This window comes from Ascaphus truei, chromosome 8 (assembly GCF_040206685.1).
Source record: "Ascaphus truei isolate aAscTru1 chromosome 8, aAscTru1.hap1, whole genome shotgun sequence".
Taxonomy (NCBI): Eukaryota; Metazoa; Chordata; class Amphibia; order Anura; family Ascaphidae; genus Ascaphus; species Ascaphus truei.
Genome location: NC_134490.1, coordinates 27,042,536 through 27,070,493, shown reverse-complemented (window position 1 = coordinate 27,070,493; position 27,958 = coordinate 27,042,536). Strand labels below are relative to the sequence as shown.

Here is a 27,958-nt window from a genome sequence, read left to right as displayed (position 1 = left end):
AACTTATTTTAGTCGTGGTCTGGCTGGCCAGGACAATGCGATTGCTACTGAAGCTAGCACAGTCAGAAATCCTGTCGTCTGGTGCCACTTGACTTCCAGCACAGAAAAGGTTAAATACGTGTCTAAAATCATACTTCTGCCATCCGAGGCCCCTATACAAACTAATGAAGCTAAATTCTAGCAGAGCAAATAGTAACAAACTTTGCAGTATATATGGGAGGGGGGGAGAAGGTCTTCGTAATTCAGTGCAATACATTCCCCTCCTTCCTGCATGGTTTTTATGCATAATGCAGTCTTGTTAGTGTCACCCCTTTCATACCCTTGTGATGTGATAGCTTGTAGAAAGTACTTTGTTACAGTGCTTTGATTGATCCAAGATCTAATATGACTAAGATGAAGTATGGCATTTTTTTGTTAAGCTCAAAACCCCCACATACATTTTTGAATGACTTTCTGTACGGTTACTCATGCATCTCCTGACAGGTTGCAACAGAGGTCAGCAAGAAGCAGAATGTGCTGTAGAGAAGCCAATGTACTAATTTTAACAAGAAAAAGACTGGTTCTTCAAAACATGAAAAGCAGCAACGTGCCGTTTTCAAGCAGTTTCCAACCCTCCTTAGGAATGCACCTCCTACGGTGGCTATGTATGATAAACACATCTACACTTGAATTCACATTATATTTAATGAAAATGTTGTTAGGTGCAAAGTATTAAAAATAGACGCGTTGCAACGGCTGCTGTGGACGTGTAAATAGTAATGTAGCCTGAAAAATAAAAAAACCAAGGCACTGTCTGTACTCATCGCGGAAGTGAAGGCATTGTGGAGTTCCTCGATTCCCTTCAAGGCATCTTTGTAGATGGCTTCCATATACCTTTGCCCCAAGTATGGGTACAAACTAATGCAAACTTTGTTTCAATGAAGCTTCATCTTGGCTTTACCATTCCTTTAAAAAAAAAAAAAAAAATAAAGGACAAGGAGAGCACTTGGTGCAAGTATCCCTATAAGTCTTCAAAGCAGGAATCCCACTCGTTAATGCTTCAATAAAGATGTATTTATTTTTTTTCTTTATTATCCACTACACCAGGTGAAAAGTTGTTTCACCCGATAGGAGGCGTGAGCCCTGAAAGTTTACCTTCAACGTAGTTATAATAAAGCTCTAATTAAGGCCCCTACTTTTTACCATTATCCAACTGTGGGATTTAATTTGGAGGTGACCCCTTTTCCTTCATACAAATGGAATTAGAGCCCATTAAAACCCTAAACACATGCTACCAATACAAGGTCCTAGGCTACATTTTCTGCAGATTAGGTTTCATTGTTTATACTACTTTACCACCTTAAATATAGCTACGAAGCAAAGCTATCTATATTCTATCTCTCCAGTTAAAAGTGTTACGAGGCATAAAAGTACTACTTTGCTATTTTTCTACTTTGTTATAAAATTTAGATATTGCCTTATGCCAACGAGTACCAGAAATGTGAGAACTTACCTCCTGCGCAGTAGAAAGGTGAATGGAATTAGATATTACTTTGCTACTGTACTTAAAATCTCTGTAGATCAGCAGCAGCGCTATTGATGCACAATTTACAGAAAGACACAAATAACATAATTCTGTTTATTAGCATAAAATAAAATTTAAACTTGTCCAGATGGATAAATCAAAGTACAAAAATAAAAACACCATAGAAAAGAAACTTTGCAAGACTTCCACAGGAACATTTAAAATGTCACTACTCTGATACTTTAATTCAAAAGTGCAGCATTGTAAGCATGAATACGAGCCATTATGACGATTTACAGTTTCATAAAACTATTTGCTCATCAAACAGGAAAAACATTTTCCAGAAGTCTAATGAATTATAGTTCGGGTTAGATTTGGTCCTTTATTTTTTTTTAACCTTAACCTCTAGTTTAATTTTAAAGGAAAAAAAAAAAAAAAGCGTTGAAGGAAAAAACATAACTACTGGCAAAGTATTTATATTCTGATGCCGTGGGTTAAACATCGACTTCTGCTTCAACAACTTTGAACGCTGCGTTTTGCTCTTTTTGAATTTGAATATTGGCTTTCATTTGCGCTGAAAAAGAACACATGCACATTTAAAGCAAAAAGGAAGGGAGAGTTTTATTTTTATTGCAAATATATGGCATAGCCACCAACTCCTTGGCAGCTAAAAATTCAGCATATAAAACATTGAAAACTGATCCACGCTGTAATGTGAAGCACAGTTGGTTGGTACTGTTCATTTTAGTAAGAAAGCACATGATTTGTACCAAGTGTAAAAATGTAATCCATTTCCAATTTTAAAATTGTGAGCAACTGTATGCAAGTGTGCATTTTTCTCTTTTGGAACAAAAGAAGCAAATAAAAATATCACGTGAGCACATTCGCACATCTCAGAAAAGGTCTGCAACCCTGCATTTCCCCATTATCTCTTAGCATAGAGTGCATCCACTGCAGCCAGGGATTCTGGGAAATGACATGCAAATGAGCACACCTTTTATTTCTTGTCCATTTTAACATGGACCCCTATAATCTTATGTTTGCCAAATTACACGGCTTTTCAGCACAGTCTGGGTTAGAAAAGGGTTTAGCCAGTCAAACCCACTCACAGCTGTTTCAACGTTTTGAGTCTCAGTGCGAGGCTGGTTATACTGGCTTTGCAAGAAAGCTGGGATAGGTCTCAACCCCACATAAGTCAGGGGTGCTCAACTCCAAACCTCAACATCCACCCGCAGGTCAGGTTTTCAGAATATCCCTGCTTCAGCACAGGTGGCTCAGTCTTCGACTGAGGCTCTGATTGGGCCACCTGTGCTGAAGCTGGGATAGCTTTAAAGCCCGACTTTTTGTCAGGGCTTGAGGACTTGAGTTGAGAACCCCTGATACAAGTTATGGTGGGTAAAAAAAGTGTGACAAAAACCCTCCCCGTATTGTACCGCAAATACAAATATCACTTGATGTGCATGTTAAAAACACAAACAAAACTCCTTTTGCAACCTATCGCTATACAACTCAATGTATGTGAAAACAAATAATCTATGCAGTATTATAAACTAAAAGCACTTATTTTTGGCCCATTAAAAAAGGCACAATATCCTACAAATTACAATGAACACGTCGAGTTGTCAGCTTCAACATTGTATTTCGAGTTTATGTTAAGGAGATATTTTTGGATTTCCCATGTAGATAAAGTTTATTTCCAATATACCCCACTTACCAATAAGATCACTTCGGTCCAGTAACAACTCTAGGTCCTTGTCACTAATTACCTTTCCGTCTGACCCTTTCACTTCTCTGGGAAGACAAAATGGAAGAAAATAACCGCAGATTAAAAAAAAAAAAAAATCAACCACAATCAAGCACCACAATGCAGGGGTTCTCAACTCCAGTCCTCAAGAGGTCGGGTTTTCAGGATATCACAGTTTCAGCACGGGTGGCTCATTCAGTCAGACTGAGCCACCTGTGCTGAAGCAGGGATATCCTGAAAACTTTACCTGTTTGGGAAGTAAGAACCCCCAACTTAGTTTTATTTTCTTCCAAAAGAATGCATTAAGGCAGGCGACACCTCCAAGGAAGCCAATCGAAAAATGTTCATAAAAGGTGATACAAAAAGGTGCATAGAAAATATCATTAGAATAAGATTATACCAAGTAATGGACTTATGATTTTCTTCATATATGTTGCCATGTTTCGCTTCCTGCACCTCAGCTGTCCAACTGTATTCCAGGGATTATTTATGAGTAAGGCCCTTTGACAGCTCAAGTTCGCTTATGCGACATTATCGCTTCACAAGCTTAGAATCAGTTTTCGGAAGCGTCTACCATGATAGGTTACAATTTGTCGTATCTTCTGTTCAAGCCCTTTAAAGCTGCAGTTCAGTCTTTTTTTTAATTTATTTTTTTACTTCAATAGTTTCATGTGTGCAATCTCTAATTACCTAAAGAACTGTATAGCTGCAGGTCAATTCGTTCTCCATGTATTGATAGGTGAAATTTGGTGACATAATTAGAGCTGGCATATGTTTTTCTTCTGCTTGTCTCTCAGTGGAAGCTCATGAATATTCATGAGCACTCCTGCACTGACATGTGCTAGAGGGAGGGCAGGGCTGACAAAGGGGTGTGCCAGGGCTTGTGACAGGACATGAAGGGGCAGTGCCTTAGCAAATGGCTGTTAAAATAGAATACAAGAAAATTGGTCTTTCAAATTTGTTTTTTTTAAAACAGAAAATGCTAAAAGTATTTTTTCTTACTACAGAACTGATTTATTAAAAAAAACCACATGCAGGATATTGACTGAACTGCAGCTTTAAGTTACAGCATCTATAACAAACTTCCTTTGCCAAATAACATCACTGAGTCCGTCAAGTTTGAGGCGTATCCCCGCTTTTAGGAAACAGGTGAGCAAAGGTGGAAAAATGACTACTATTGTAGGGAGATTTAAAATGCCAATAAGATCTTTAGTTCAGCATTCTACTAGTGAAAGGTTTGGGTAATAAAAACACAAAAGACATCCCTAACTGCTTTACCTTTCATGATCCCGGGATTGCAGTAGTTCTAGAAGCTCTTTGGGATCCAAGCAGCTTTTTGACTGCTTTAACGCAGTTTCTCCACCTTTGAATTTGTCTATAAAAATAAAAAGAAATGTAATCAATGTTACAATTGATTAGATTCATAGATTTAAGAAGCTATATATAAAAAAAGAGCTGATCTATATTATTCCTTGTTTCTTTTTGATGTAGTGTATACATACATATTTCTCTAAGGATGTCTGCACATCCCTATGATAGGCTGAACAGCCCGTCACTAACCCAGGAACCGCACATCCTGTGTAATGAAACTGCAAATTGGCTGTGTAACATATGAAGTGTCTGTGGAGTTCAAATTGGAGTTGATTTGGAGGTTTAGAATACAAGAATTGGACTCTGCACTTCATCACCAAATCTGCAATTGTGAGAACTTGGCTTTCTAAATGCCCCGACAATTTTTTCACATCTAAAGACAAACCACAGCTTACAAAGTAAAGTATTCAGTGCTACACTGCCATCTCAGGCCTGATTTATACATCTCCAATACCTTGGAACGCTCTCCTCCTACCCATCTCTCCCCGCATCTCATTCTGTCGTCCATATTGCTTTTTGTTTGCCGTTTCCTCAGTCCTTTGTTCTCTTCAACTTCCTCACTCCTATCCACATCTCTTCCTCTCCTTCCCTCCACCTATGCGTGTGCTTAGACACTGCACCACTAGTTACACACCTCTTTCCCAACAACTTCTACACCCCTCAAAAAGCACCCCAAATAATACTCATCTCTGCTGGGGATCTCGCTCCTATTTCTGTACCCAGCCATATAGACACCTGCTTTCCTACACCTACTTGCCAAATGGTGTTAACATCCAATTTAATACCGACCAACCTTAAAAAACAAAACAAAAAAAACTCACCTTTCCAAAGAAAACTGCACTCATGGCTACTGTCCCCCACCCAGGCACTACCTACCAAACATTTTGGGCAAGCACTGCCATCTACTGCACATTGTCTCCCAACATACCACTTAGATCGTAAGCTCTCCTGGGCAGAGATTTCCATTCCTATTGTCCGACTTTGCTGTGCTTATTGTATTATAATTCTTTGTAAAGTGCCGAGAACACGGTTGGCACTGTATAAATATAAACATACGTTCCACCTCTAGTAGACTGAGCAGCCTCTCAGAGTGAAACAGGAAACAGAGGGAGGGGCTATTAATGTCAGTGGAGACAGCAAGGAGAGAAGACAAATGAGATGAGTAAAGAGAGAGGGTAGTATGCACCGAGAGGAGCAGACACAGTAAGGCAGGGAGTGCAAAGAGGAGCAGGGAATGGAGGAGAGCAAGGTGGGGAAGGGGTCAAGAGACAGCAAGGCATTAGGGAGGGGAGAACACAGAGTAAATGTTTAGTAGCCTTTCAGATCACCTAGACCAGCATATGTTACACTGGGTACAGCTAGTAGTTAATATATGAAACACGCAATGTCGTATGTATAGCGCCATCAATATACATAGCACTTTACAGCAGTAATACACGTGACATCATAGAAATAAGTGCTTCAACATAAAAAGTAGGCTTTAGGAAGCGGAATCCCTGCCCACAATCTATGGTTAGATTTGAACAATTAAAATTAGGGCGAATAGTAAAACACTATTTGAGAAAGCGTCATTCGGTGCGAAAAGCATGGGAGGACTGCCGTTTTTTTTGTATTTTATTATGATCCAAACCTATGTTTATATTTTTCCAACTACTGCGAGTTCCTGAGCGATCGATCCGTGCCTTGCTGGAACTCCATTTACTGCCGATTTCTGTCTACTGCAGAGGTTCTCAGCTTAAGTCTTCAAGAACCTCCAACAGGTTTTAAGTCAAAGACTTGGCTACCTGTGCAAAAGGAGGGGTAGCCGAGACCTATTGTGGGGTCTACTGTGTGGTAACACAACCAGGCTGGTCCTTTGCAGATTTGAATGATCATTCCCTCATACCGCAACTTGTAAAGTTTGTATAGTTTCACACAAGAGAATAGTATTTAATGTTAATAATCAATTCAATTAAAAATGCCTTCGTAAAATATTGATTAATTACTTCCAGCCTTCAGTAATTAATTTAAAGCGCACATACAAATCCTTAGATGCCCATAAAATGATAGATATTTTTTTTTTTTAAGAGCTAGATATTTCCAGCAAGAAAAATCTAAGAGGTAACAATAGTTTTACCGAATCTTATGCGGATCAATAAAAACAGATATTCTAAAAATACTCACTTTTGTGAATCACCAATTTTTCAAGTTTTCTTTTGGCTGCTGCTCTCTCCACTATTTTCTGGTCAATAGTGTTTGCCGTCACCAGGCGATACACCACAACTGGCTTTGTTTGACCAATTCTGTGACATCTGTCCTGGGCCTGCAGATCGGCCTGAGGATTCTGTCAAAAAATAAACAGATATGAATTGTATGCAGATTAGTTAACGCTGAACCAATTCAACCCCCTCCCCCCAAAATGCCTCAACTCTTCAACAGGTCTATAATTCTCCTTCACCCTATATTATAGTACTTCTAATATAATATACTAGGTTTGCGGATCCACCTCATGTGGATAAGCTTTTTTTATACACCACAGAAGAGAATTTATGTAGAGGGCAAGGTCAAAAGGTAAGCTTTACACGTGTCGGGTTCAAACAGCTTTAAGCTGAAGCCTTAACTAACTTTACCACCTCCCTCTTGTGTGGTGCAGTGGAAGCAGAGCTAAACATACAAAGTGCAGGAACTCTTTCCTACACCAGCTTTAAAAATGCTTTATTCCCAATCAATCAGTTTCCTATTAAAGCAGATTAAAGGATGCCACACTCCTCACCCACATACTCCCTCCTCCAGCTTGCTCCCCTTTTCTCTCCAACCACACCCCTTTTCCTCACACCCCCTCTGTTTTACCACCACACCTCACTCCCAGGCCTTACATGGGGAACGTTGGTGCAGAGCGTCAATAATTGAGGGCCCATCCAGGAAGAAGATTCTGGAAGTTGGGCCAGACATCTGGCCCAACTTGCAGGTTCAGAGTGCCGGGGTGAGCCACCAGGTAGGTGACAAGCATCACACCCACTTTCCCTGGTAGGGCCCGGGGAAGAAAGCAGTTTGGAAAACCGGAGTGCCACAATGGTTTTCATGTTCCACTCTAGCCCTGAGAGGAAGGATATCCCACTGGGTTATTTACAAGTAGTCATTCACTATACATTGTAATTGCAAGATGGAAGAGATGTACAGTAATAGTCTGTTCGGATTTGTAAAACCTGCCTCGTATCGCACCAAATGGTAGTGACGTTTAAGAAGTTAAATATTAGCGGCTAAGCTTTTATGAATATAAAAGAATGATGTTCCCATGAGAATTAAAAGCTATGTACGGTGTTCATACAATTATCTAATCTTTAATAAAATGTTTGTAGATTTCCCTTTTTGGTCTTTGTAGAGATGCCATCAGATAAAACAGAACACGCATATCAAAATTAATTCTGTAACCCAATGAAAAGTATATTTCACACAAGACGCAAGTTAAATATTAATAACAATTCACTTTAAGGGCGAGTGGATAATACTAAAAAGACGCTGACTGCTCTGATGGGCGCGCTTCATTTCTCCCACTAGCTATGGGGCCACTGCATTCTCAAACAGAGTGCTTCACTTTTGTATTCCTGTGACGTGTATATATTCCCAGAGGCATTTTGTGTTACTATAGGGGTTAACCAGGATTTCTTTTCCAAATTCTAGTATGAAAATAATCAGCGTTCACGATTTACCCAGTCACTGTCATAAATAATGACAGTGTCGGCAGCCGTCAAGTTGATACCCAGACCTCCGGCACGGGTGCTAACTAGAAAGATAAAAACCTCGGGATCGGTGTTAAATGCACGCATCTGTAAAAAAAAAGGCAAAAAAGAAACAAAATGCAGTTAGAGAAGCTAATAACTAAAGGCACCCCCCCCCCCCAAAAAAATAGGCGCAACGAACCCACTTACATTTTCCTCTCTATCAGCATACGACATGGATCCATCTAATCGGCAGAAGCTGAATTGTCTGTAATGGCAGTAATCCATTAATATATCCAACATCATAGTCATTTGGGAAAATAGCAACACCTACAAGCAAAAATAAAATACACATTTTAGAACTTTAAAAGTTTAGAATTGTTTATTAAAAAACATAAAAAACAAACAATAGAATACCTTGTGTCCTCTTGTTTTCATCTCTGGTAACATTCGATCCAAGAGTAAAAATTTACCCGAGCTATTCACCAATTCTTGATCAACCTAGAATAAAAAATTGTTAACTTGAGTACTAAAGTCATATGCATTTGTTTGTAATTTTTTGTATTCGTCTGTGTATTTCTTTAAATTTAGCCACACTTTTTGTAAAGCTTTGCATTAAGTAGATTAAAAAGAATAAACTAGTGTTTATGGCACTCTACACAAAGCACAGCAGCCAAGTTATGAATAAGGTATTAAAACGGTTTGCCTTCAAGTAGAATAAATTAATTTACAACTACATACAACATACGGCTGAGATTATACAGCAGGAACAAGAATAAGAAAAACAGAGCACTATCCAATGAAATAAGGATCCAGATGGGACTACCTCATTAAAGACTTTAGGGGTTCGTTTTTTGTATGACCCAATAAAGTCTTAATGAGGTAGCCCCCTCTGGATCCTTATTTCGTTGGATAGTGCTCAAGGTTTTCTTATTCTTGTTCCTGCTACTTTCCTACAGCGGATGCACATCCCAGGACCCCCAAAAAGATTCACAGGACTCTAAAGTGAGTTACTCTTTTCCCATTATCTTATTCAGTATACATGCCATATTGTGTGTAAATAAGGAGATTAGTGTGTCAGCCAGGCTGTGTGTCTAACCCGCGGGAGACACTAGGCACCATTCTCCATGCACTCTGTATTGGATTTCAAGATTTAAAAAAGGAGGCGTTTTCCATGTATCATTGAGGGTTTATTATCTATACGGGACAATTGGTTATTTGAGCACCAGATCTACTCTATTTACTTCTGAGATTATACAGCACACGATCGCGTGCCAACCTCAAAATTGCCTAATGCCTATGACGCTCCGTGTGCGCATGCACGACAAAGAGCGATTTGGAGACAAAATGTGTCTTTACAAGCGCGGCCGCGTCATGCGAGCGGTACAGCCAATGAGGGCAAACAAGCTTCATGACGTGCCCGCCACGCCAATCTCCTGCTGCCAAGTTCACAGATCGCTGGGGCTAAAGGAGTGTGCAAGGCTATATGCTCGGTCGCGCGCGGGCAGGTACTATAATCTTGGCCTAAGAGTGGATAAAGTTTTAACCTCGTTTACTGGCATTCCCATGCCAACTAAAAAAAGGACAGGGGATAAAACTAAGGTTATACGGTTAGTAAAAACCCACTCTAAAATGTGCCATTTACATACTCAACCTTAAAAAAAATAGACCAGTAACAATGGTTACATTTTTGTTGGGAACGTTTTCCTGCCAAGCCCCTGATTTTAACAGATTAAACCTATAAACGTCCATATAGGTCAATTTTATTATAAACCTTAAACATGCCAGTGCACAGGCAAGCATTAATTATTTTGTGTTCACATCACACCTTAAACTCTTGCGTTTTTGGATCCAGAGGGTATTCAATCAAATATGGATGATTACAGCATTTTCTCAACAACATCATAATGTTTCTCATTTTAAGGTTAACTTCTGACTCTACTGGCAGGTTCACTTCAACCGATGGCCTAGTGGGAAAAACAAAACAGTGCAAGATCTCATTATAAGAAACCAAGGAATCTGAAACCAGTGTTAAGATTTTTATCTCCATTTTTAGTGGCGATACCTTTCTTGTTCCACATCATCTTGTTGTTTTATGAGTTGGCCGATTAGTTTTTCAAGGTGAGCTGGTGTATCCCCATCTAGTTCGCTATAATTAACCACTTTGCGACTTCGTCGCCTTGCTCTTCCAACAGCAGGTGATGCAATTATAATGTCAGACTGGAAAGAAAAGCACAATTGTATAAGCTTCACACAGTAGCTAAAACAATCATTCAGAACAAAACCAATTACTATGTAACTATGTAATAAGGATATTGCACATGGGAGTGAATGGGAAGTAAATAGGGTGAGCTATTTGGTTCTGATTTTTCAGAGTATAAGTAACAGTAAATTCTACCTTCTCCAACCTACTGGTAGAACCCAAACATTGGAAATGTATGGTCTTTGAGCTCATCAGAAAAGCAGAAATGATTAACTTCAGAACGTACATTTCCAGCACTGCACTTTAATATACCAAAGCCAATGAAGAATCCTTGGCTTAAATACATCTTTATGCAACATCAGAGCAAAAATGGATAGTACTTTAAGCATGCAACCCCTTTCACTACACACATTCTGGACTTGGACGGTTTGGTACAACTACTTTCTGACGTTCATTAGTAGCGATGGTGCCATCCGCTAACATTTGGGAGTTTATAGAAACTTATTAGTGGACAGATTGTAAAGTTTCCTGTTGTAGGTTATTGTGTCCTCGGCATTAAAGTGCAGTGACCTCATTTTTCCACTGTCCATAAGCATGTCCAATTCCAACCATCCTTTTTATTTCCAAAATGACATTCCAGTTCACAAGGGGCCCATCAATATGTAACCACTGCCAATTTGTAGCCTCCTTACTAATATAGAATAATTTTTCCAAAAAACTAATTGAGATCTTCCTACACTAACTGCAGAGGAAATACCCATCTATAAAAGGGTGTAAAGCCATACAGATAATTACGGTCTATGTATTGCCTGCCGTCAATAACATTTACTGGATGCTTTACGCCGCTAGTGTGTGCCTACAAATTATACAACATGTGTTTACAAACTCCATTATACATAAAAGCAAATACAAAGCAATTTTATTGGTCAAAAAGGCATGGATTTACATTTTTCAATACAGTTCAGAAAGCACAACAAATATTCTGTTAGGGAAATGTAACTTGAAGGTTTTAAAAATAGTTTTCAAAAATACTATATTACCAATGTCTATTTTAGCAGCAGAAGCTTAGATGAAAACTGCTCAATAGAGATAATTTTTTGCTACAGAGTGCGGTGCTCCCTGACTTCTTGTATTCCCGCATCTCCCATTGTATTGTGAAGTACAATGTTGGGAGCTTATAACCAAATGCTTAGTTTTCCACTGCATACAATACCTTGCCCTGTCCAAACATTCTCTCGATTGTCCGGTTTACTATGGCAGTGTAGAACGTCTCTTGTTTTCTTGTCAGAGGTGCATATACTACAACTTCACGCTTGGGAGGTACCTCTAGTGTAACATCAGCTTTCAGTCTTCTGAGCAGGAAAGGGGTCAAAATCTATAAACAGAAAACAATTCATAGAATTAAAAATCAAATACACCAAAGTTCTCAGAATGAAGGAAAAGGAGGTATACATTGTTTAAGGTCTGATGCACAATACTAAACAAAATGTTTAATGTGTTCCTACCCAAATTAGACACCAACATAATTTAGTTTTCCAGAAGCATCCTGTATGCAAATCACTAAAGCCATGCTCCAAGGGGTCACTAGATAAAACTCTGAAGCAACGCAATACAAATGTACAACTAGTTCCTATTAAGTGCATTAACTAAAGCAGCAAGTACATTAGAAGCTACAGTCCGGTTCCTCTTGTGTCCCTCAATGTTTGACTATTGTGGTTCAGGTCAGAAAGGATTTTTTTTTTACCTGGTGTAACATATGTAAAATGTTCTGTTCCTGTTCGTTAGCAACAATGTCTTCAGCATTTTGCGATATACCAGTTATGTCAAACCAGGACTCAAAGCTAAGGAAGAAAAATACAACAAAAATCAATTAAGATCCAGGTTGAGAGTTTATATATTGGCTTCATCTTTAAATCATATACCAAAATTACAAGAAAAATAGATCACTTGACAAAAATAAAAGCATTTTGTAGCCATGTGAACACAATGACATACGGTTAGTCAACTTACCTTTTTAAATCATCAAAAACATCTGGTAGAAGGAAATTAAGAAGAGACCACAGTTCTGCTAAATTGTTTTGTAAAGGCGTCCCAGTGAGGAGCAGCTTGTTCTCAGATTTGAACAGTTTTAGTTCTCGTATTAGTCGGCAGTTCATATTTTTTATCCTATGCCCTTCATCCAAAATCATGTATTTCCACGGGGTCCGCTGGAAAAAAATATATATGTACACAATAATAAATTGCATGACAGCCTAATAAAATGTTCCTAGCATGAATCAAGTGCAATATCAAGATACCTGTAAAGCCAGACGATCTCTCATAGCTATTTCAAATGAAGTAATCACCACTGGTTGCATTTGCATAGGTCCTTTACTTTTCTTAATTTTCCGCGCCAAGTTACGACGCTCTTCTGGATTTCCATGGTACAGAAGAACAGGGATCTGAAATAGGCATTTAAGTACAATTACAGGTCTTGGGTGCAATTACATTGGTTTGTTTCTGTCAGTATGCAAGTCACACAACATGCGTGCATTTTTGGGTTCGAGTATTCCGTAGCACTTCAGAGCACTGTAGTCTGCAAGTGCATCCATATTATGGCACATTAACTTGGTCAGTGCTGTAAAAACAAATAACCATGCTAAGGTCACTGCCCAAATACATGTAGATCGCTTGCTTTGAAACTCTTGTCTGCCCGGGCCAAGCAGTGGCAGGAAGCCCAGCACAGTATGTCTAGAAGGCATGTCAACAAGTACACATCAAGACCCTAATATTGTTAAGTTGGGCCTTGAGTGAGTTAACATTCATAATGAAGTCAATTGAATAGCAGTTTAACAAAATTTGCAAAAGAAAATCTTTACCTCTGGAGTAAATCTCTTAAATTCAGATACCCAGTTTGGAAGAGTAGACAATGGGCCACAAACAAAGAATGGTCCTGGAACACCTCTTTCAACCATCATGGATATTGTTGCAATGCACTGGACAGTCTTTCCTAGGCCCATTTCATCAGCCAATATGCCATTGATACCATTCTCCCAAAGCATCTGTGCATTTATTAAACAAAAAACAAAAAAGGATTGAAAGCTAGTCTTGTTTTGCAACCTCTGCTGGTTTCACACTATACAAGTGCTCAATTCAGGAATTTATTAATTTTATAATTCATCTACGTCACACTTTCCATTACTAAAATTGTGGAACACAAAATAGCAAGATTCCCCATAAATTCCCAGTAAAGCACAATACTATTTCCAGGGCTGGATAAAATGTAACTTGTTTGCAACAGTCCGAGGGACGCCACACGTCAGTCTGCCGAACCAGAGCCGTCACCTCTGCTTCCAGAAGTCGTGCCCCATATGGCTTATGTAGCACTATGAAAGGTGTTATGGGAAGAGACTTTTGGAAGCAAAGTGATGATTGACCGCTCTGCTTCCAAAAGAGGTTCTGCAGGAGTTGTTGTCCTTCAGCTTCAAAAGTAAAAGTGTCAATGCTTTTCTCCCCATTACTCAAAGTCCACAACTTATAAAACACAGTGCATGGTACACAGTGCTGTATATATAATTTGATAGCCACAGTCCCTGCCCCCACAAGCTTACAATCTATATTCGCTTAAAACCAGAGACATAACATAAAACACAGACAGAGCTCAGTGCACATCCAGTGAAACTTATACACGATACAGGCATACCCCGCATTAACGTACGCAATGGGACCGGAGCATGTATGTAAAGCGAAAATGTACTTAAAGTGAAGCACTGCCTTTTCCCACTTATCTATGCATGTACTGTTCTGCAATCGTTATATACGTGCATAACTGATGTAAATAACGCATTTGTAACAGGCTCTATAGTCTCCCTGCTTGCGCACAGCTTCGGAACAGGTAGGGAGCCGGTATTGCTGTTCAGGACGTGATGACAGGCGCATGCGTGAGCTGTCGTTTGCCTATTGGGCGATATGTACTTACTCGCGAGTGTACTTAAAGTGAGTGTACTTAAAGCGGGGTATGCCTGTACAGTGCCTAAATATATATGTATAGTATAGATATCTATTAAATAAAATGGTCTTTTAGTTTAACATATTGGCCAAATTGTTGTAAGCCCCTGAGCCACTACACGGCAGACCACATCTCATGGGTCCTTAACACTAATATAAATTCTTAATAACCTGTCCATTACCAGGAAGAATGATTTATCATAAATCTGTCAAAATTAGTTGCATAGTTCTAAGTCTGATTGAAGCTTTTATTAACCTGTACATTACCAGGAAAAGCACTCTGTATTAGATTTTTCACAATCATACTGCAAGCAAGCAAGTTCCCCTGAGAGTGGGAGATGCTATGGAGTGAGCTTTTAACCATTTAAATGTGGGAGGGGGTGAGCTTCAATTAGGTAGGAGGTTGCCACCCTCCAATCAGCTAAGACTAGCTGAACAAGAATTTAAAACATACAGGACACCTACAAGCTCATATTGAACCCCCAAAATAACCACAACATATAAGCACACACACACACACACACACACACACTTATATGTGTGTGCTTATATATATGTTGTGGTTATTTGGGGGGTTCAATATGAGCTTGTAGGTGTCCTGTATGTTTTACAATTCTTGTTCAGCTAGTCTTAGCTGATTGGAGGGTTTCAACCCCCTACCTAATTGAAGCTCACCCCCTCCCACATTTAAATGGTTAAAAGCTCACTCCATAGCATCTCCCACTCTCAGGGGAACTTGCTTGCTTGCAGTATGATTGTGACAAATCTAATACAGAGTGCTTTTCCTGGTAATGTACAGGTTAATAAAAGCTTCAATCAGACTTAGAACTATGCAACTAATTTTGACAGATTTATGATAAATCATTCTTCCTGGTAATGCACAGGTTATTAAGAATTTATATTAGTGTTAGGGACCCATGAGATGTGGTCTGCCGTGTAGTGGCTCAGGGGCTTACAACAATTTGGCCAATATGTTAAACTAAAAGACCATTTTATTTAATAGATATCTATACATATATATTTAGGCACTGTACCGTGTATAAGTTTCACTGGATGTGCACTGAGCTCTGTCTGTGTTTTATGTTATGTCTCTGGTTTTAAATATATATTGCCATGCTCAGTAGCACTCCTGTGACACTTATATGCTTATATATATATATATATATATGTTGTGGTTATTTTGGGGGTTCAAGATGAGCTTGTAGGTGTCCTGTATGTTTTACAATCTATATTCGCTGCCTGAGCACAGCTAGATAAAGTGATTTCCCCTAAATCCCAAGGAGACACTGATTTTTGAAGCCTTAATTCAGTCATTGTATTTAGACTTTAGAGTCACTCCTTCAGACCCCAATTTCCCACTCGTCCCGGGGCGAGTAAGTTTTCGAGACCCAACTATATCTAAATTATAAGTGTCAATTGCTTAAAATAAAGCCACAACAAGTCGTGTTAAACATACCCTTAACCAATCCATGCCTTCCACCTGGTACCACCGCATCACACCTCCTGTAAAATACTTAGGCTGTTGATAGGGGACTGGTTGTCCATCTACTTTCCTTAATGGGTCGAGTAGATGTTTAGCATTGTTCCTCACAGTTTGAGACAATCGGTCTTTGATTACACTGTTGGAATCGCCATTTTTCTGAAGGTTTTCGGTGCTGAGTTTGTTGGACGCGTTTTCATCCTTAAGGGAACATCAGTGGAAAAAAAATCTTTAAAAACCAAACCAAGAGAGTTGACTCACTGGGCAACATTAAATCCCCATCTTAAAGTGAACGTTACATTTTACCGACATCGGGGGGGAAAGTAATCACTCATTTCCTTGCACAGGATACACTGAAATTCTCATCAGATAAACTATTGCCTTTTAGCCAAGTGCATCGGGATAATGTCACAAAAACAAGAGAAGCCAGGAAAGGTGAAAATGACAACCAGACACAAGTTTCCAGAAACAGACAACAAAAATCATCCAAGACATTTGGTTACCATGAAAATATTAAAGTTAAAACCCATTTAATAAAAAACTCCCACTTTCTTTGCTAATCATTTGAGCGCTGCATAACTAGTTAAAAATATTAGGGTCTTGATGTGTGTGTGTAACAACTTATGTTATGTGCCCTCCCCCCCCCCAGTTTGCGCACTGCTGACATACCCTACCCAATCTGACCCCTCAAAAGCGCCTCTCCCTAAAGAGTAGCATTATAAAGGATCGGACTTTAGAGATGAAACCCTGGCCAGGTACCATTTTTTTATGTTATAGTTACAAAGTTACAGTTGCATAGATTAGGTTGGGGGGGAGGGGAGAAAGGATAGGGAAAAATAAATAAATAAATAAAACACCAACACCACACACCACGACATGCATCCATCAAGTTTAACCTATGCTAAATTTAGACAGATACTTTATCATATATCTATACTTTCTGGTTGTTCCAGAGGAAGGCAAACATAAAAACCCAGTGACATATCACACAATGTTATCTCAGAAGGGGAAAATAAATTCCTTCCTGACTCCAAGAATTGGCAATCAGATTACTCCCTGGATCAACATCCTTCCCATGTATACTTATTTGGTATATCCCTGTATACCTTTCCTATCTAAAAAGATGTCCAACTTTTTTTTTTTTTTTTTTTTTTACAAAACTATTGTATCTGCCAATGTCTCCATGGGTAATGAATTCCACATTTTAACTGCCCTTATTGTAAAGAACCCTTGCCTTTGTTGCTGGTGAAATCTCCTTTCCTCCAACCCTCCAACCTTAAGGGATGACCCCGAGTCCTTTGTACTGCCCTTGAGATAAATAGCTCTTTTGAACGCTCCTAATACAGTCCTCGGCTATATTTGTATACAGTCATCATATCCCATCTTAGATTTATTTACATTAGAAAATAGACATAATTTAGCTAGCCTCTCCTCATAAGTTAGATTGTCCATCCCCTTTATTAATTTGGTGGCTCTTCTCTGCACTCTCTCGTGCCATAATGTATTTTCTAAGGCAGGGGAGCACAAACTTTTCCAGCTGCACCAGTCTTCCCTGTCTCGGTGCTGGCGCCCCCCCCCCCCCCCATACCTTAGAGCTGCGTCATGTGATGTCACAGAGGTCTTACGCCTCCCCCGCATTTAATTAAAATGCCTCGGGGAAGCGCGTGGGGCCTCTGCAATGGCCCGTGCCCCCCCGCAAAGTCTCTCCCCCCCAGTTTGCACATCCCTGTTCTAAGAAGTAGTGCCCAAAATTGTACTCCAATTTTCTTACTAATGCTTTATAAAAGGGGCATAATTATATGTTTCTGTCCCTTCCATCCATTACCCGTTTAAATGCAAGATAAGATCTTGTTTGCCTTTGCAGCTACTGCATGACTTTGGGCACTATTGCTAACCCTGCTGTCTACCAGCAATCCTAAATCATTTCCCATCAAGGATTCCCCCAATTTAACCCCCATTTAATTTTAAGTCACCTGTTTATTCTTGCTTCCCAAATGCATAACCTTACATTTATCTATATTAAACCTCCTCTGCCATTTACCTGCTCATGTTTCCAGTCTCTACAAGTCCTTCTGGAGGGAAATTACATCCTGCTCTGATTCTACTACCTTACACAATTTAGTGCGAGTTATAATGTGGTTTTAAGTAAAGAAAATGTTGTGCGACCTACCTGGTGCTCTAGTTTGCTTTTCTTTGATACAGACAAGATTTCCTAGGAAATAAACGAAACTCAGCTCATGTCAACATATATGTCCAGGAGAACGCAATATTCTCTCCATCATTGCAAGACGCTTGACATTTGCAGGAAAAGGTTTGGCTCATCTGTTTGCATTGGAAGCGGTTACATTGATAGCTAGTTTTATACCAAGAATAACATACCAATTGTTTTGCTATATTTTCACATTTCAGCCATTACAAATGCCAAGAAGCAGGGCTTACCTCTTTGGACATGACATCTGAAATATTGTAATTCTCTTCTCTTGGCCGTTTCTTTTTAAGAGCTAGAAAATAAATGAGCGCTATAAACCCTTTCAGGCTCTTACACATGTATGCTACGTAATGCATTGCACGTTTATAACCTCCTTAAATAATAATAAGCAGACTACTGAGGATAGAGGGGGGGGTGGGAGGAGGACTGGGGGCTCAATGTGACTAGCTTTCCAGTCATTCACCAATAACCCTGTCACTGCCAGAGGGACATGCAACATACTGCAGTGCTGGCTTTCTGAAAGGGTTAAACACCTGTCGGGAAGTCCCTGAGGAACAAGCTAAATACTGTAGTCCAGTTACAAGATAGCAAGGACAAGCCGTGGCACCTCGAATGCACACCATTCCCTAGGGATTGCGCCTTTACAGGACAGAGAAACAAGTATTTGGATAGCAGTATCCACCGCTTAAAATCAGAGAGGGCTAAATAAACCCCTCTTCAAAAAGTTTTTTTTTTTGTTGTTGTTGTTGTTGCAAAACGGCAACAGAAGAAACAATGGCAAAGTAACGTTAACATACAAACTTTCCCCTCAAGAGTTTAAAAGCCAAACTAAAAATCAGTCAATTGCTTCTCCTGGTGACAAAATAAAAAATGCATATATCACACACACTCACGTGTCTGTTCATCTGCTGAAGTTTGTTTTTGTGTCTAAAAAATAATAATAAAAAAAAAAAAAAATGTAAGCATTATATTGTGAGTCACCTATCATTTTCAACAGACTGCTAAAAGAAAACAGAAGTGCACTATTATATAAAGTGTTTTATTCAACACTGCTACTATTTCACTATTGTCACCGGCAATCGAAAGATTGGACTTAAAAATGACATGCTTTTCACACATTTCCATGTGGTGACAATGTACCTCTTATTATTAACTTGCTATTAGACTTTCTATGAAATGATATGCCTGGATTATATTGATTTTTGAAAATGAGGTAGCAAGTTTATTTTTTAGGAGTGTGCTGGTCTGATCTAAAATTTTCTATTATGTTTTTTGCTAGCAAGAATGGGAGGGAAGTCAAATCAGGTTAGGACTTGCACATTCAGTAAATTACAAAATGCATTCCCCCCCTTTGTGGTCCGTTACCGTTTACTAAAATGTAGCATCTGCTAAATATACAGCTCAGTTGCTTATAGGGCCTGCAAAATGGCAATAAAATGTTACCTTCACCACCGATTCATTCAGGATTCTCTGAGTCTTCTTTTCAACTATCTCCTTCCTTTTCATTTCCTAATAGAATATTATATATATATATATGTCAGCATAACTATGTCCACAGAATTAGCATGGCGTTTAACCCATTCAGTGCCGGAGGGCCATGCCACCTCTGTGGGCATGGACCCGCCAGCACTTCCCATCACGTGACTGCCCTTCGGAGCAATCAGGTGATCATTTTACTGTTCCGGCCGGATGTGACAGGGAAGGGGACCGTCCCTTCACTGTGCGGCATTGGCATGAATATTGAACACAGCCCCATTTAAAAAAAAAAAAAACACAGCTCCGCAATTCTTAAAATCTCCTGCGGTACGCGAGCCAATAGGAACGCGGAATGGAGGACATCGCAACTTCCCATCGACTCCCTTGAGTGAGCTTTAAATCTCCCCGTTTACCCAGCCGTGGATGCTAGTGGGGGCTTCTTCCGAGGCAAGTATTTCTTAATAGATATTACTATATGTAAATATGTAAGTATTTCAGGAAGCAGGGAGTCACATGAGCTGAAATCAACACTTAAATTTTGGGTGCCGCTCATACGTCCAATTTAGAAGGGAAAGAAAAAGCCGACCTAGGGTGAACCATTACACTCTACTAAAGTAGCATCAAGTACATGTGCAAATCCCCCTCATAGATAGCTCATTTTTAGGCATCCATGTCACCCTGTAAACTTCAGTAATTAGGTGTAATCTGCGGTAATCTAGATGTACTAATGGTAAATTAGTTTTATTCTGTGAAAATGGATAAATGATAGGGATCACAAAGTTCTGAGAAAAGGCAAGTAAATAACATACAAGGATTGAAAATCAAGATACCACCGATATGCCAAACAACAAGTGTGGCAAAGTGCCAAATAATTCCTCTGCAAAATGTGGTAAAGAGAAGACAGGGAAGACTAGGAATGGTTGTTTCTACGAAATGTTGTACTTCTGGTCTTATTCACCGTTTTGAGATTTCAAATTTAACTTGCCTGTGAAATTTAGGAGATTTAGAGTGTGCACGATGCACATTAGAACTAAAATGAGACAACTCTGACACTAGACATGTTGCATGTAAGGAACCCTGAACCAGCAAAGACATTTGAAAATAAATACCTCATGGTGTTGTTGTTCCATTTTAGTCAACAGGAACTTAGAATAAATATTGCTTTTTTCAAGTAAGTGCTGAAGTCTTTTATAGCGCATCTCATTGGAATCCCGTTCCCAAGACATACGAGCCTGTGTGAGACAAGTTACAGGCATTAGTAATCAGATATCTTCATAGGATATTGCAGTCTAAAATATTGCAGAAAATGCACTGTGCCATATGACAACAAAACTTAGAAGCAAAAAGATCCAGTTAAATTGCAAAGAGATAAACATATGAACTTTAAAATGAATCATTGTGCTTCTAGGTAAAATCTATGGCAGTCATTTACAACCGGGGTTCCGTGGCCGTCGGGAGGGGGAGGGGAGAAGGAGAAGAGATGGGACGCATTTCCCAGCTGTACCCCACGCAGCAGTGACCTGGCAGCTCCCAAGTTCAGGAGCAGCAACAGCCGCCCAGTCACTGCGATACTCTGTTCCTACTCCTGTAGAAGAACTTCTCAAGGAGAGAAAGATGCGTCGCACAGCACAAAAATAGATGAAGGCATCAGCCTTCATCTATTTTTGTGCTGTGCGACGCATCTTTCTCTCCTTGAGAAGTTCTTCTACATTGCTGCATCAAGCGTCTGCACGCTGAGTTCCTGCTGGCTTGCGGTTTCCTTCACCGAGTCTGCCGTGACGTCATCAGCAAGTACCGTTCAGGCCGCCGGTCAGGTGACCGCCCTCCGCGTCTGCGGGTATTGGGTTGGCGGTGAAGAGTAAAGATCACGAGCGGAGACACTCTGACTTCAGCCGGGCGAAGCAGGCACATCATACTGGGAAGACCCGCACAGGCTTTACAAACTACCAACAGGACTTACACGTGAGTGTCCCATGTCCCAACCTCATAGTGCTCGCGGTGAGCCGGTTGGGGGGAATGATTATATGTTTCTTCATATTACACTAAGGTTGTGTTTAGCCTGGGTCTAGAAGACTTACTTTATCTTTCACCAGCAGGACTATGCTATATTCTGAGCGCCTGGAGGGTTAATCAGAGGATTCACCCGTTTGTATGGTATACTGTTCCTACTCCTGTCTGTGCCGTAAGTCACGTTCAACCTCCGGCCGACAGGGAGGAGCTGCGGACTTGCACAGCACCGCAGGCCTAAAGATGTGGGGAGACGAGAGAGGGGTAGGCACACCAAAGGTGGTAGAGGGTTGGGGTTCTCCAGAATGTCACTGTAATGATAAGGTTCCTTAACCAAAATCAAGGCCCTTTGCAGGCAGCCAGTTGAATAATAATAATTATAATAAATAGCATGTTCTTATATAGCGCTGCTAGTTTTACGCAGCGCTTTAGAGAGACATTTTGCAGACAGTCCCTGCCCCGTGGAGGCAATCTATATCTAGGGAGATAAAGTGACTTGTCACAAGGAGCCACCACCGGGAATTGAACAAGGTTCCCCTGATTCAAACTTAGTGCTAGTCAGTGTCTTTACTCACTGAGCCACTCCTCCCTGAAGACCCCTAGTGTATGTAACCTGAAATGCTTAATTTTGCAAAATATAAGTGAATGTAAATTGTATTAGCTAGCAGACAAAACGATCAGGAAAACCACAAGTGGCTCGACAGAAGTGATTACCTTTGACCAAGTGCATGTAAACATTAGCCGCTACGTTGCAGTTTTAATTATCAAGTGAAACCCCTTCAAAAAGTGAGACTGCATTTGGTTTAGAGAAAAACATTACTAATGTCCTGTATCTTTTCAGGACATATAGGCCATATAAATACATACCTTCTCCAGTGTCCTCCTTTCCATCACCTCGGCAGCTTTTTCAAGCTTTTCCTCCTCTTTTATCATGGAGGAAGTTATGATCACTTCATCCAGAGGCAAATCCATTTCTGATGAGGATGATCCTACAAACACATACAAGTTGCAGCCTACTGAATTAAACAGATCTACTTAACTCAGACTGTCTCTACAATTCAATGGTAATTCTAGACTAGTATATTATAATACAGTATATCAAAATATAGTGACCAACAGCTGAACCACAAATACATGTGATTCAAGGGTTTGGCCCTTAACTAATCCAGTTAATTTGTCACAGTGAAATGTAACAAAGCAAAACTAAAACAAATTGATAGGAATATATGCTGGTTTTGAATAACATTTCAACATTTGAGAGCATAGAACCCGCATCACAGTTAAAGAATAAGCAAAGCAGAAGAGACTGCAACAAAATTCATTTCAGGCATCTCTGGCAGCAAGAAATTACTGGAGAAAATTGTGTTACAAAGGAGATACGGGATCATGTGATTTCCAGCACCATGTCCTTTATAGCTACAGTATGCTTATGAAAACAAGGTTAACCACAGCCCAACCTTGCTGTAAACTGGCAGAATACTCAACACCACACATCTCAACAAGGACAGCTCAGAAGTACCAATTGTCTAATTATACAAAACAATGAGATAAAATACATTTTATCTTATATGTTATTGTGCTGAGAGGTTTTAACCCAGTTTTTAATTATTTTAGTGACCATTATATTCTGCCTAGCAACTTATGTTGGAGAAAGAAAATGATAAGTGTATATAAAACCTGCTTGGGCCCTCCCCTGGCAGAGTCTCATTGACTTTGTTATGTATGTATGTACTCTATGCGGTACAGGCAAACTATTGTCATTATCAAAGAACCCGTAGTTTGCTCTTATCTAGTTGAAGTTGCAAACGACACTTTCCTGTCTTTCATTTGCAAAATAATTAGTCAACATAATGAGAAACAAGTAGCCGACATGCTCGACAAACAGTGATATTTATTTGTATCTTGTACAAATTCAATACGCAAGACATTTACTTTAGGGTGAATAAAATTTAAGGACGCCAATTACACTGACTTGCAACCCACTTGTTTGAACTGACCCCTTAAAGCTGCAGTTCAGTCAATATCCTGCATGTGTGTTTTTTAATAAATCAGTTCTGTAGTAAGAAAAAATACTTTTAGCATTTTCTGTTTTTAAAAAAAAAATAACTTTGAAAGACCAATTTTCTTGTATTCTATTTTAACAAGCATTTTCTAAGGCACTGCCCCTTCATGTCCTGTCACAAGCCCTGGCACACCCCTTTGTCAGCATTGCCCTCCCTCTTGCACATGTCAGTGCAGGAGTGCTCATGAATATTCATGAGCTTCCACTTAGGGACTGAAGCAGAATATAAACAGATCCCTTCACTAATTATGTCACCAAATTTCGCCGATCAATACATGGAGAACGAATTGACTGGCAGCTATACAGTTCTTTAGGTAATTAGAGATTGCCCACATGAAACTATTGAAGTAAAAAAAAAAAAAAAAAAAGACTGAACTGCAGCTTTAATATCTTCAAACAATATGTTTGAAAATGTATAGGAGCAATAATTAATGGCACATGTAATCCTTACACTGTCAGCAAGACCTGCAACATCTTGTTCTGCATGCACTTAATGCAGAGTGTATGTGCACATTGGGAGACCAGATCTTGCTTGGAAAGGCTCTGCTCACATCTGACTTACGGCATGATCGCTTTTATAAACACAGAACAAGGGTTAGTGTCCGCTTAATTACTAATGAAAATTGTCATCGACATTTAAATGGAACAATGTAGGTGCTAAAGGGCAAAATTCACCCTGGCTACAGTGAATAAAGCCCAAACTACACTACAAAAAAAGTAGTTTGTGTAGCAAAAATGTACTCACTAAATAGCACAACAAGGATCATTGCTGTGCTACTTGAGCAATGACATTTTTGCTAATAAACTATTTTTAGTGTGTGCTGGGCACTGTTATCTTTTATAACAGCACACTCACAGTATGAAAATTACATGCCCCAAGGCAGCCCCACCTTACTGTCGATTGCGAGAACAATTATATAAATAGACACGCCAAAATTCCAAACAACCCAATTATGATAATACCAATAGCATGTTCTTGTATAGCGCTGCTAGTTTACGTTGCGCTTTACAGAAACATTTTGCAGACACAGTCCCTGCCCCGTGGAGCTTATAATCTGTTTTTGGTGCCTGAGGCACAGGGAGCTTAAGTGACCTGCCCAAGGTCTCAAGGAGCCGACACCAGGAATTGAACCAATCAGTGTCTTTACCCAGAGCCACTCCTTCTCCAATGATCAGATCAGTCCCCTCAATTTAACCCCACTCCCATGCATCAGCTGTACCCCAAGACTACGGGGATCTCCCTCACATCCACCACTTGCTGCCCTATACAGAAGAGAATTACACTATAGCATCTCACATACTCACTCCTATATACACTTTATAAGCAACCTCATATCACTTCCTCCATTATATAATGCAATAGCATCACAGGCTCATCATATACTGTACATCCCTTGTGCGTGCACATTGTCTTGCAGTATAGAATAGGGCATCGAAGCCGATACTTGTTTTTTGAATACTTCGTTCAAATAAACTTAAATGCACCACTTGCTCCCGTAGACACCAATGTAATTCTAATTAGCATCACCTTATTAAATTGGTCGGTTTCAAACTTGCACTATTTATACTTACACAAATTTATATAATATATATTGGCTTCCATGTGTGCGCTCAGGAGCTTCTTTTTTCATTATGTGATGTGGTTCTGAGACCATGTACACCTCCCAGAGGCACCAGCTGATAACCCCCCCTTTTTTTTGAGGTGTGCATGATTATTCTCTCCCACCTTACTACCAAACAATAATAATGATCTGCCACTAAACACACTTTAAATCATGCCTACCCCCCCCCCCCCCCGCCCGCCAGGCTGCCAGTGACCCCGCTGCCCCCGAGGCTGCCAGTGACCCCCCTGCCCCCGAGGCTGCCAGTGACCCCCCTGCCCCCGAGGCTGCCAGTGACCCCCCTGCCCCCGAGGCTACCAGTGACCCCCCTGCCCCCGAGGCTACCAGTGACCCCCTTGCCCCCGAGGCTACCAGTGACCCTCCTGCCCCGAGCCAGCCCGCGCAGGGACCCCAACGTGTTAACAAGACGTAAGGAAGCGCCTAACCTAAGTGACTACACCGCTCATGAAAAGCTTACCCTCCGCGCTCTCGCATAGCTCCACGGGCATGTTGTCAGGCGAGGGATCGGCGGGTGAAGCCACACACAAATCCACGAGCCGAATCTCGCGCGCTCTGCCGGGCGGGCACGCAGCAGCAATCTGCCAACCCCCTTCCGTCTCTCGTTTTTCCCGCGCTGAGGCTGCAAACACCGCGAGATTCCAAGGGCTCGCGAAAAATAGACCAGCCTGGAAACGGCGCGAGTTTATTTTTTCCGGTCACGTGAACGGAGAGAGGAAGAGGATTGGATTGGATTGGATTGGATTGGATTTGGGGGGGGGGGGGGTGTGAAAATCCGAGCTCGAAGTCAGTGTGCCGCAGAAAATATAAATAGTGCGCGCACAGCACGTGCCGGCGCAGTAGAGTGGGGGTGTTGGGTGATATGCACATTGCTTAGGGTAGGGAGTGATGTGGGTGCGCTCAGAGAAGCATTCACACATACAGCTCTAGTAATGCTGAGGCTGATGGTTGCCATTCTGGCTGCAGAAAAAGACTAGTTATGAGTGGGATCACTGAGGAAAGAGTAGAAGGAAATAAATCGGCAGTTGCTTGTATGTGACACACCACCTTCCAGTATTAAAATAAGTCAAACTAAGAGGAAGGTTTTATCAACATCATCACTGTCCTCAGGACACAGGCAATCACCAGGCTGGAACCGGCTGTCCAGAAACAACTATATATGTTGCTGGCATTAACAGAAGTGACTTTGCAAGAGTAGCCACTAGCGCCAAACTAAAAACACCTGTTGTTACTAGTGTGAGAGGGAAAAGGTTTGCACAGCCTCTGGTTGTTCAAGGGTAGCAACAGAACTACTTGTGAGGGACTGGTCAGGGACCAGGTAAAAGACCTATTGCCCAGCAAAACATGCACAGGTGGATGCTCTTCCAGTTGAAGACAATGATGAGTGTGTTGGTGCACAAACCACACAAGCAGGGGAGGGTGGCGAGTATGATGGTATTTGAGGAAGTGATGCAATCCTTGATGCCACAACTTGTTTTTATTTTTTTTTAACTTGAAGTTTATTGATTTTTGTTCGCAGTACATGGTATTAGAATAAATTATTTTGCATTAAACTTCCTCCATTTTGTGCTTATTCCAACACTTTTTGCATTAACAACATATTACTCATAGGGGGAGGAAAGGTGGGGTGGAAGGGGAGGTCGAGGCCGGGTTTCCATCATGTTTCGGTATTGTTGACCTGATATCTTTTAGTGGTGGTGGTGACAGCAGAAGTGAAAAAGATGATAATAATAACATGTTCTTGTATAGCGCTGCTAATTGTACGCAGCGCTTTACAGAGATATTTTGCAGGCACAGGTCCCTGCCCCGTAGAACATACAATCTATGTTTTTGGTGCCTGAGGCAAAGGGAGATAAAGTGACTTGCCCAAGGTCACAAGGAGCCAACACTGGGAATTGAACCAGGCTCGCCTGCAGCAATCGCAGTGTCAGTCAGTGTCTGTGTGAGCAGCAGGCAGCTGTAACAGAACACCGAAAAGCACAACAGACGTGTATATATTCTATATTTCTAATATTTTACAAAACAAAATACCCTTGTCGGTTTCAGAAAACACTGTTGGGCAACCGCTGCCATTGGCAGTCATTTGTCTTCATCATGAAGAGTCCATGACCCTAGTGGTATTGGAGGGAGAGGCAAGAAAATCTGAGCATCCTCAGAAACAGCATCACGTAGTATTTATTACACAATATAATACCTGTAGAGGTGGACAAGGATGATGATGAATATGTTGTTGGAGGCTGCAGCATGAATAGTTCAAGTAGGACTATTAAATCTGGTTGGTCTGAATGGCCGCAAAGTCGGTCAATCAGATCAACAGGTAACTCACTGGTCCTAAGGACGCAGTGAGAAAAAATACCAGATCAAACAAAATATAACATAAACCGGTATCTAGTGCAACAGTAAATTAAAATAATGTCCACTAAAATAGGAGAGTTAATGTAAAAAAATCCGAATGAGGGGATACCGAGCAATTCAAGTAGGAGGAGGAGCAGAACAGTTTCTAGAATGCTACCTTGGCCAGCAGCCGTGACATTTAGGTCAATACAGGACAGCCAGTCTTACTGTGTGTCTTCAAGTTAAAAAAAAATCAAGAGTTTG

The 27,958-nt window shown here is 40.4% G+C and overlaps 1 protein-coding gene across 3 annotated transcripts; it reads right to left on the bottom strand.

Annotated features, from left to right (window-relative positions):
* Window positions 1-665: 665 nt before the first annotated feature.
* On the bottom strand, window positions 666-26,008 carry HELLS (helicase, lymphoid specific). Of its 3 annotated transcripts, none has more exons than XM_075610928.1 (22): window positions 25,821-26,008; window positions 22,547-22,668; window positions 20,782-20,904; window positions 19,640-19,705; window positions 19,084-19,123; window positions 18,427-18,488; window positions 18,158-18,199; window positions 15,964-16,188; window positions 13,379-13,561; window positions 12,818-12,961; window positions 12,531-12,727; window positions 12,265-12,361; window positions 11,734-11,895; window positions 10,383-10,537; window positions 10,146-10,284; window positions 8,735-8,818; window positions 8,528-8,647; window positions 8,309-8,425; window positions 6,783-6,942; window positions 4,527-4,623; window positions 3,219-3,295; window positions 666-2,078 (listed from the first exon to the last, which is right to left on the bottom strand). In XM_075610928.1, exons 1-22 carry the CDS (start codon window positions 25,849-25,851, stop codon window positions 1,999-2,001), a joined length of 2,523 nt encoding a protein of 840 aa, XP_075467043.1. In that variant the 5' UTR covers window positions 25,852-26,008; the 3' UTR covers window positions 666-1,998. The 3 variants fall into 3 exon arrangements, with proteins under 3 accessions (XP_075467043.1, XP_075467044.1, XP_075467045.1); XM_075610929.1 differs by having other exon boundaries at window positions 19,090-19,123; window positions 25,821-26,007; XM_075610930.1 differs by lacking the exons at window positions 22,547-22,668; window positions 25,821-26,008 and adding an exon at window positions 21,751-21,852.
* Window positions 26,009-27,958: the final 1,950 nt, after the last annotated feature.

What these genes read in the sequence shown, in the direction of transcription:
- HELLS (XM_075610928.1), bottom strand. Translation starts at nt 25,851, where the DNA reads ATGCCCGTGGAGCTATGCGAGAGCGCGGAGG. An exon ending in AAAGCAAACTAGAGCACCAG is followed by an intron (nt 16,189 to 18,157) that starts GTAGGTCGCACA and finishes TGTTCCCTTAAG; the next exon opens with GATGAAAACGCGTCCAACAA. An exon ending in GGACCGAAGTGATCTTATTG is followed by an intron (nt 2,079 to 3,218) that starts GTAAGTGGGGTA and finishes GTTCTTTTTCAG; the next exon opens with CGCAAATGAAAGCCAATATT.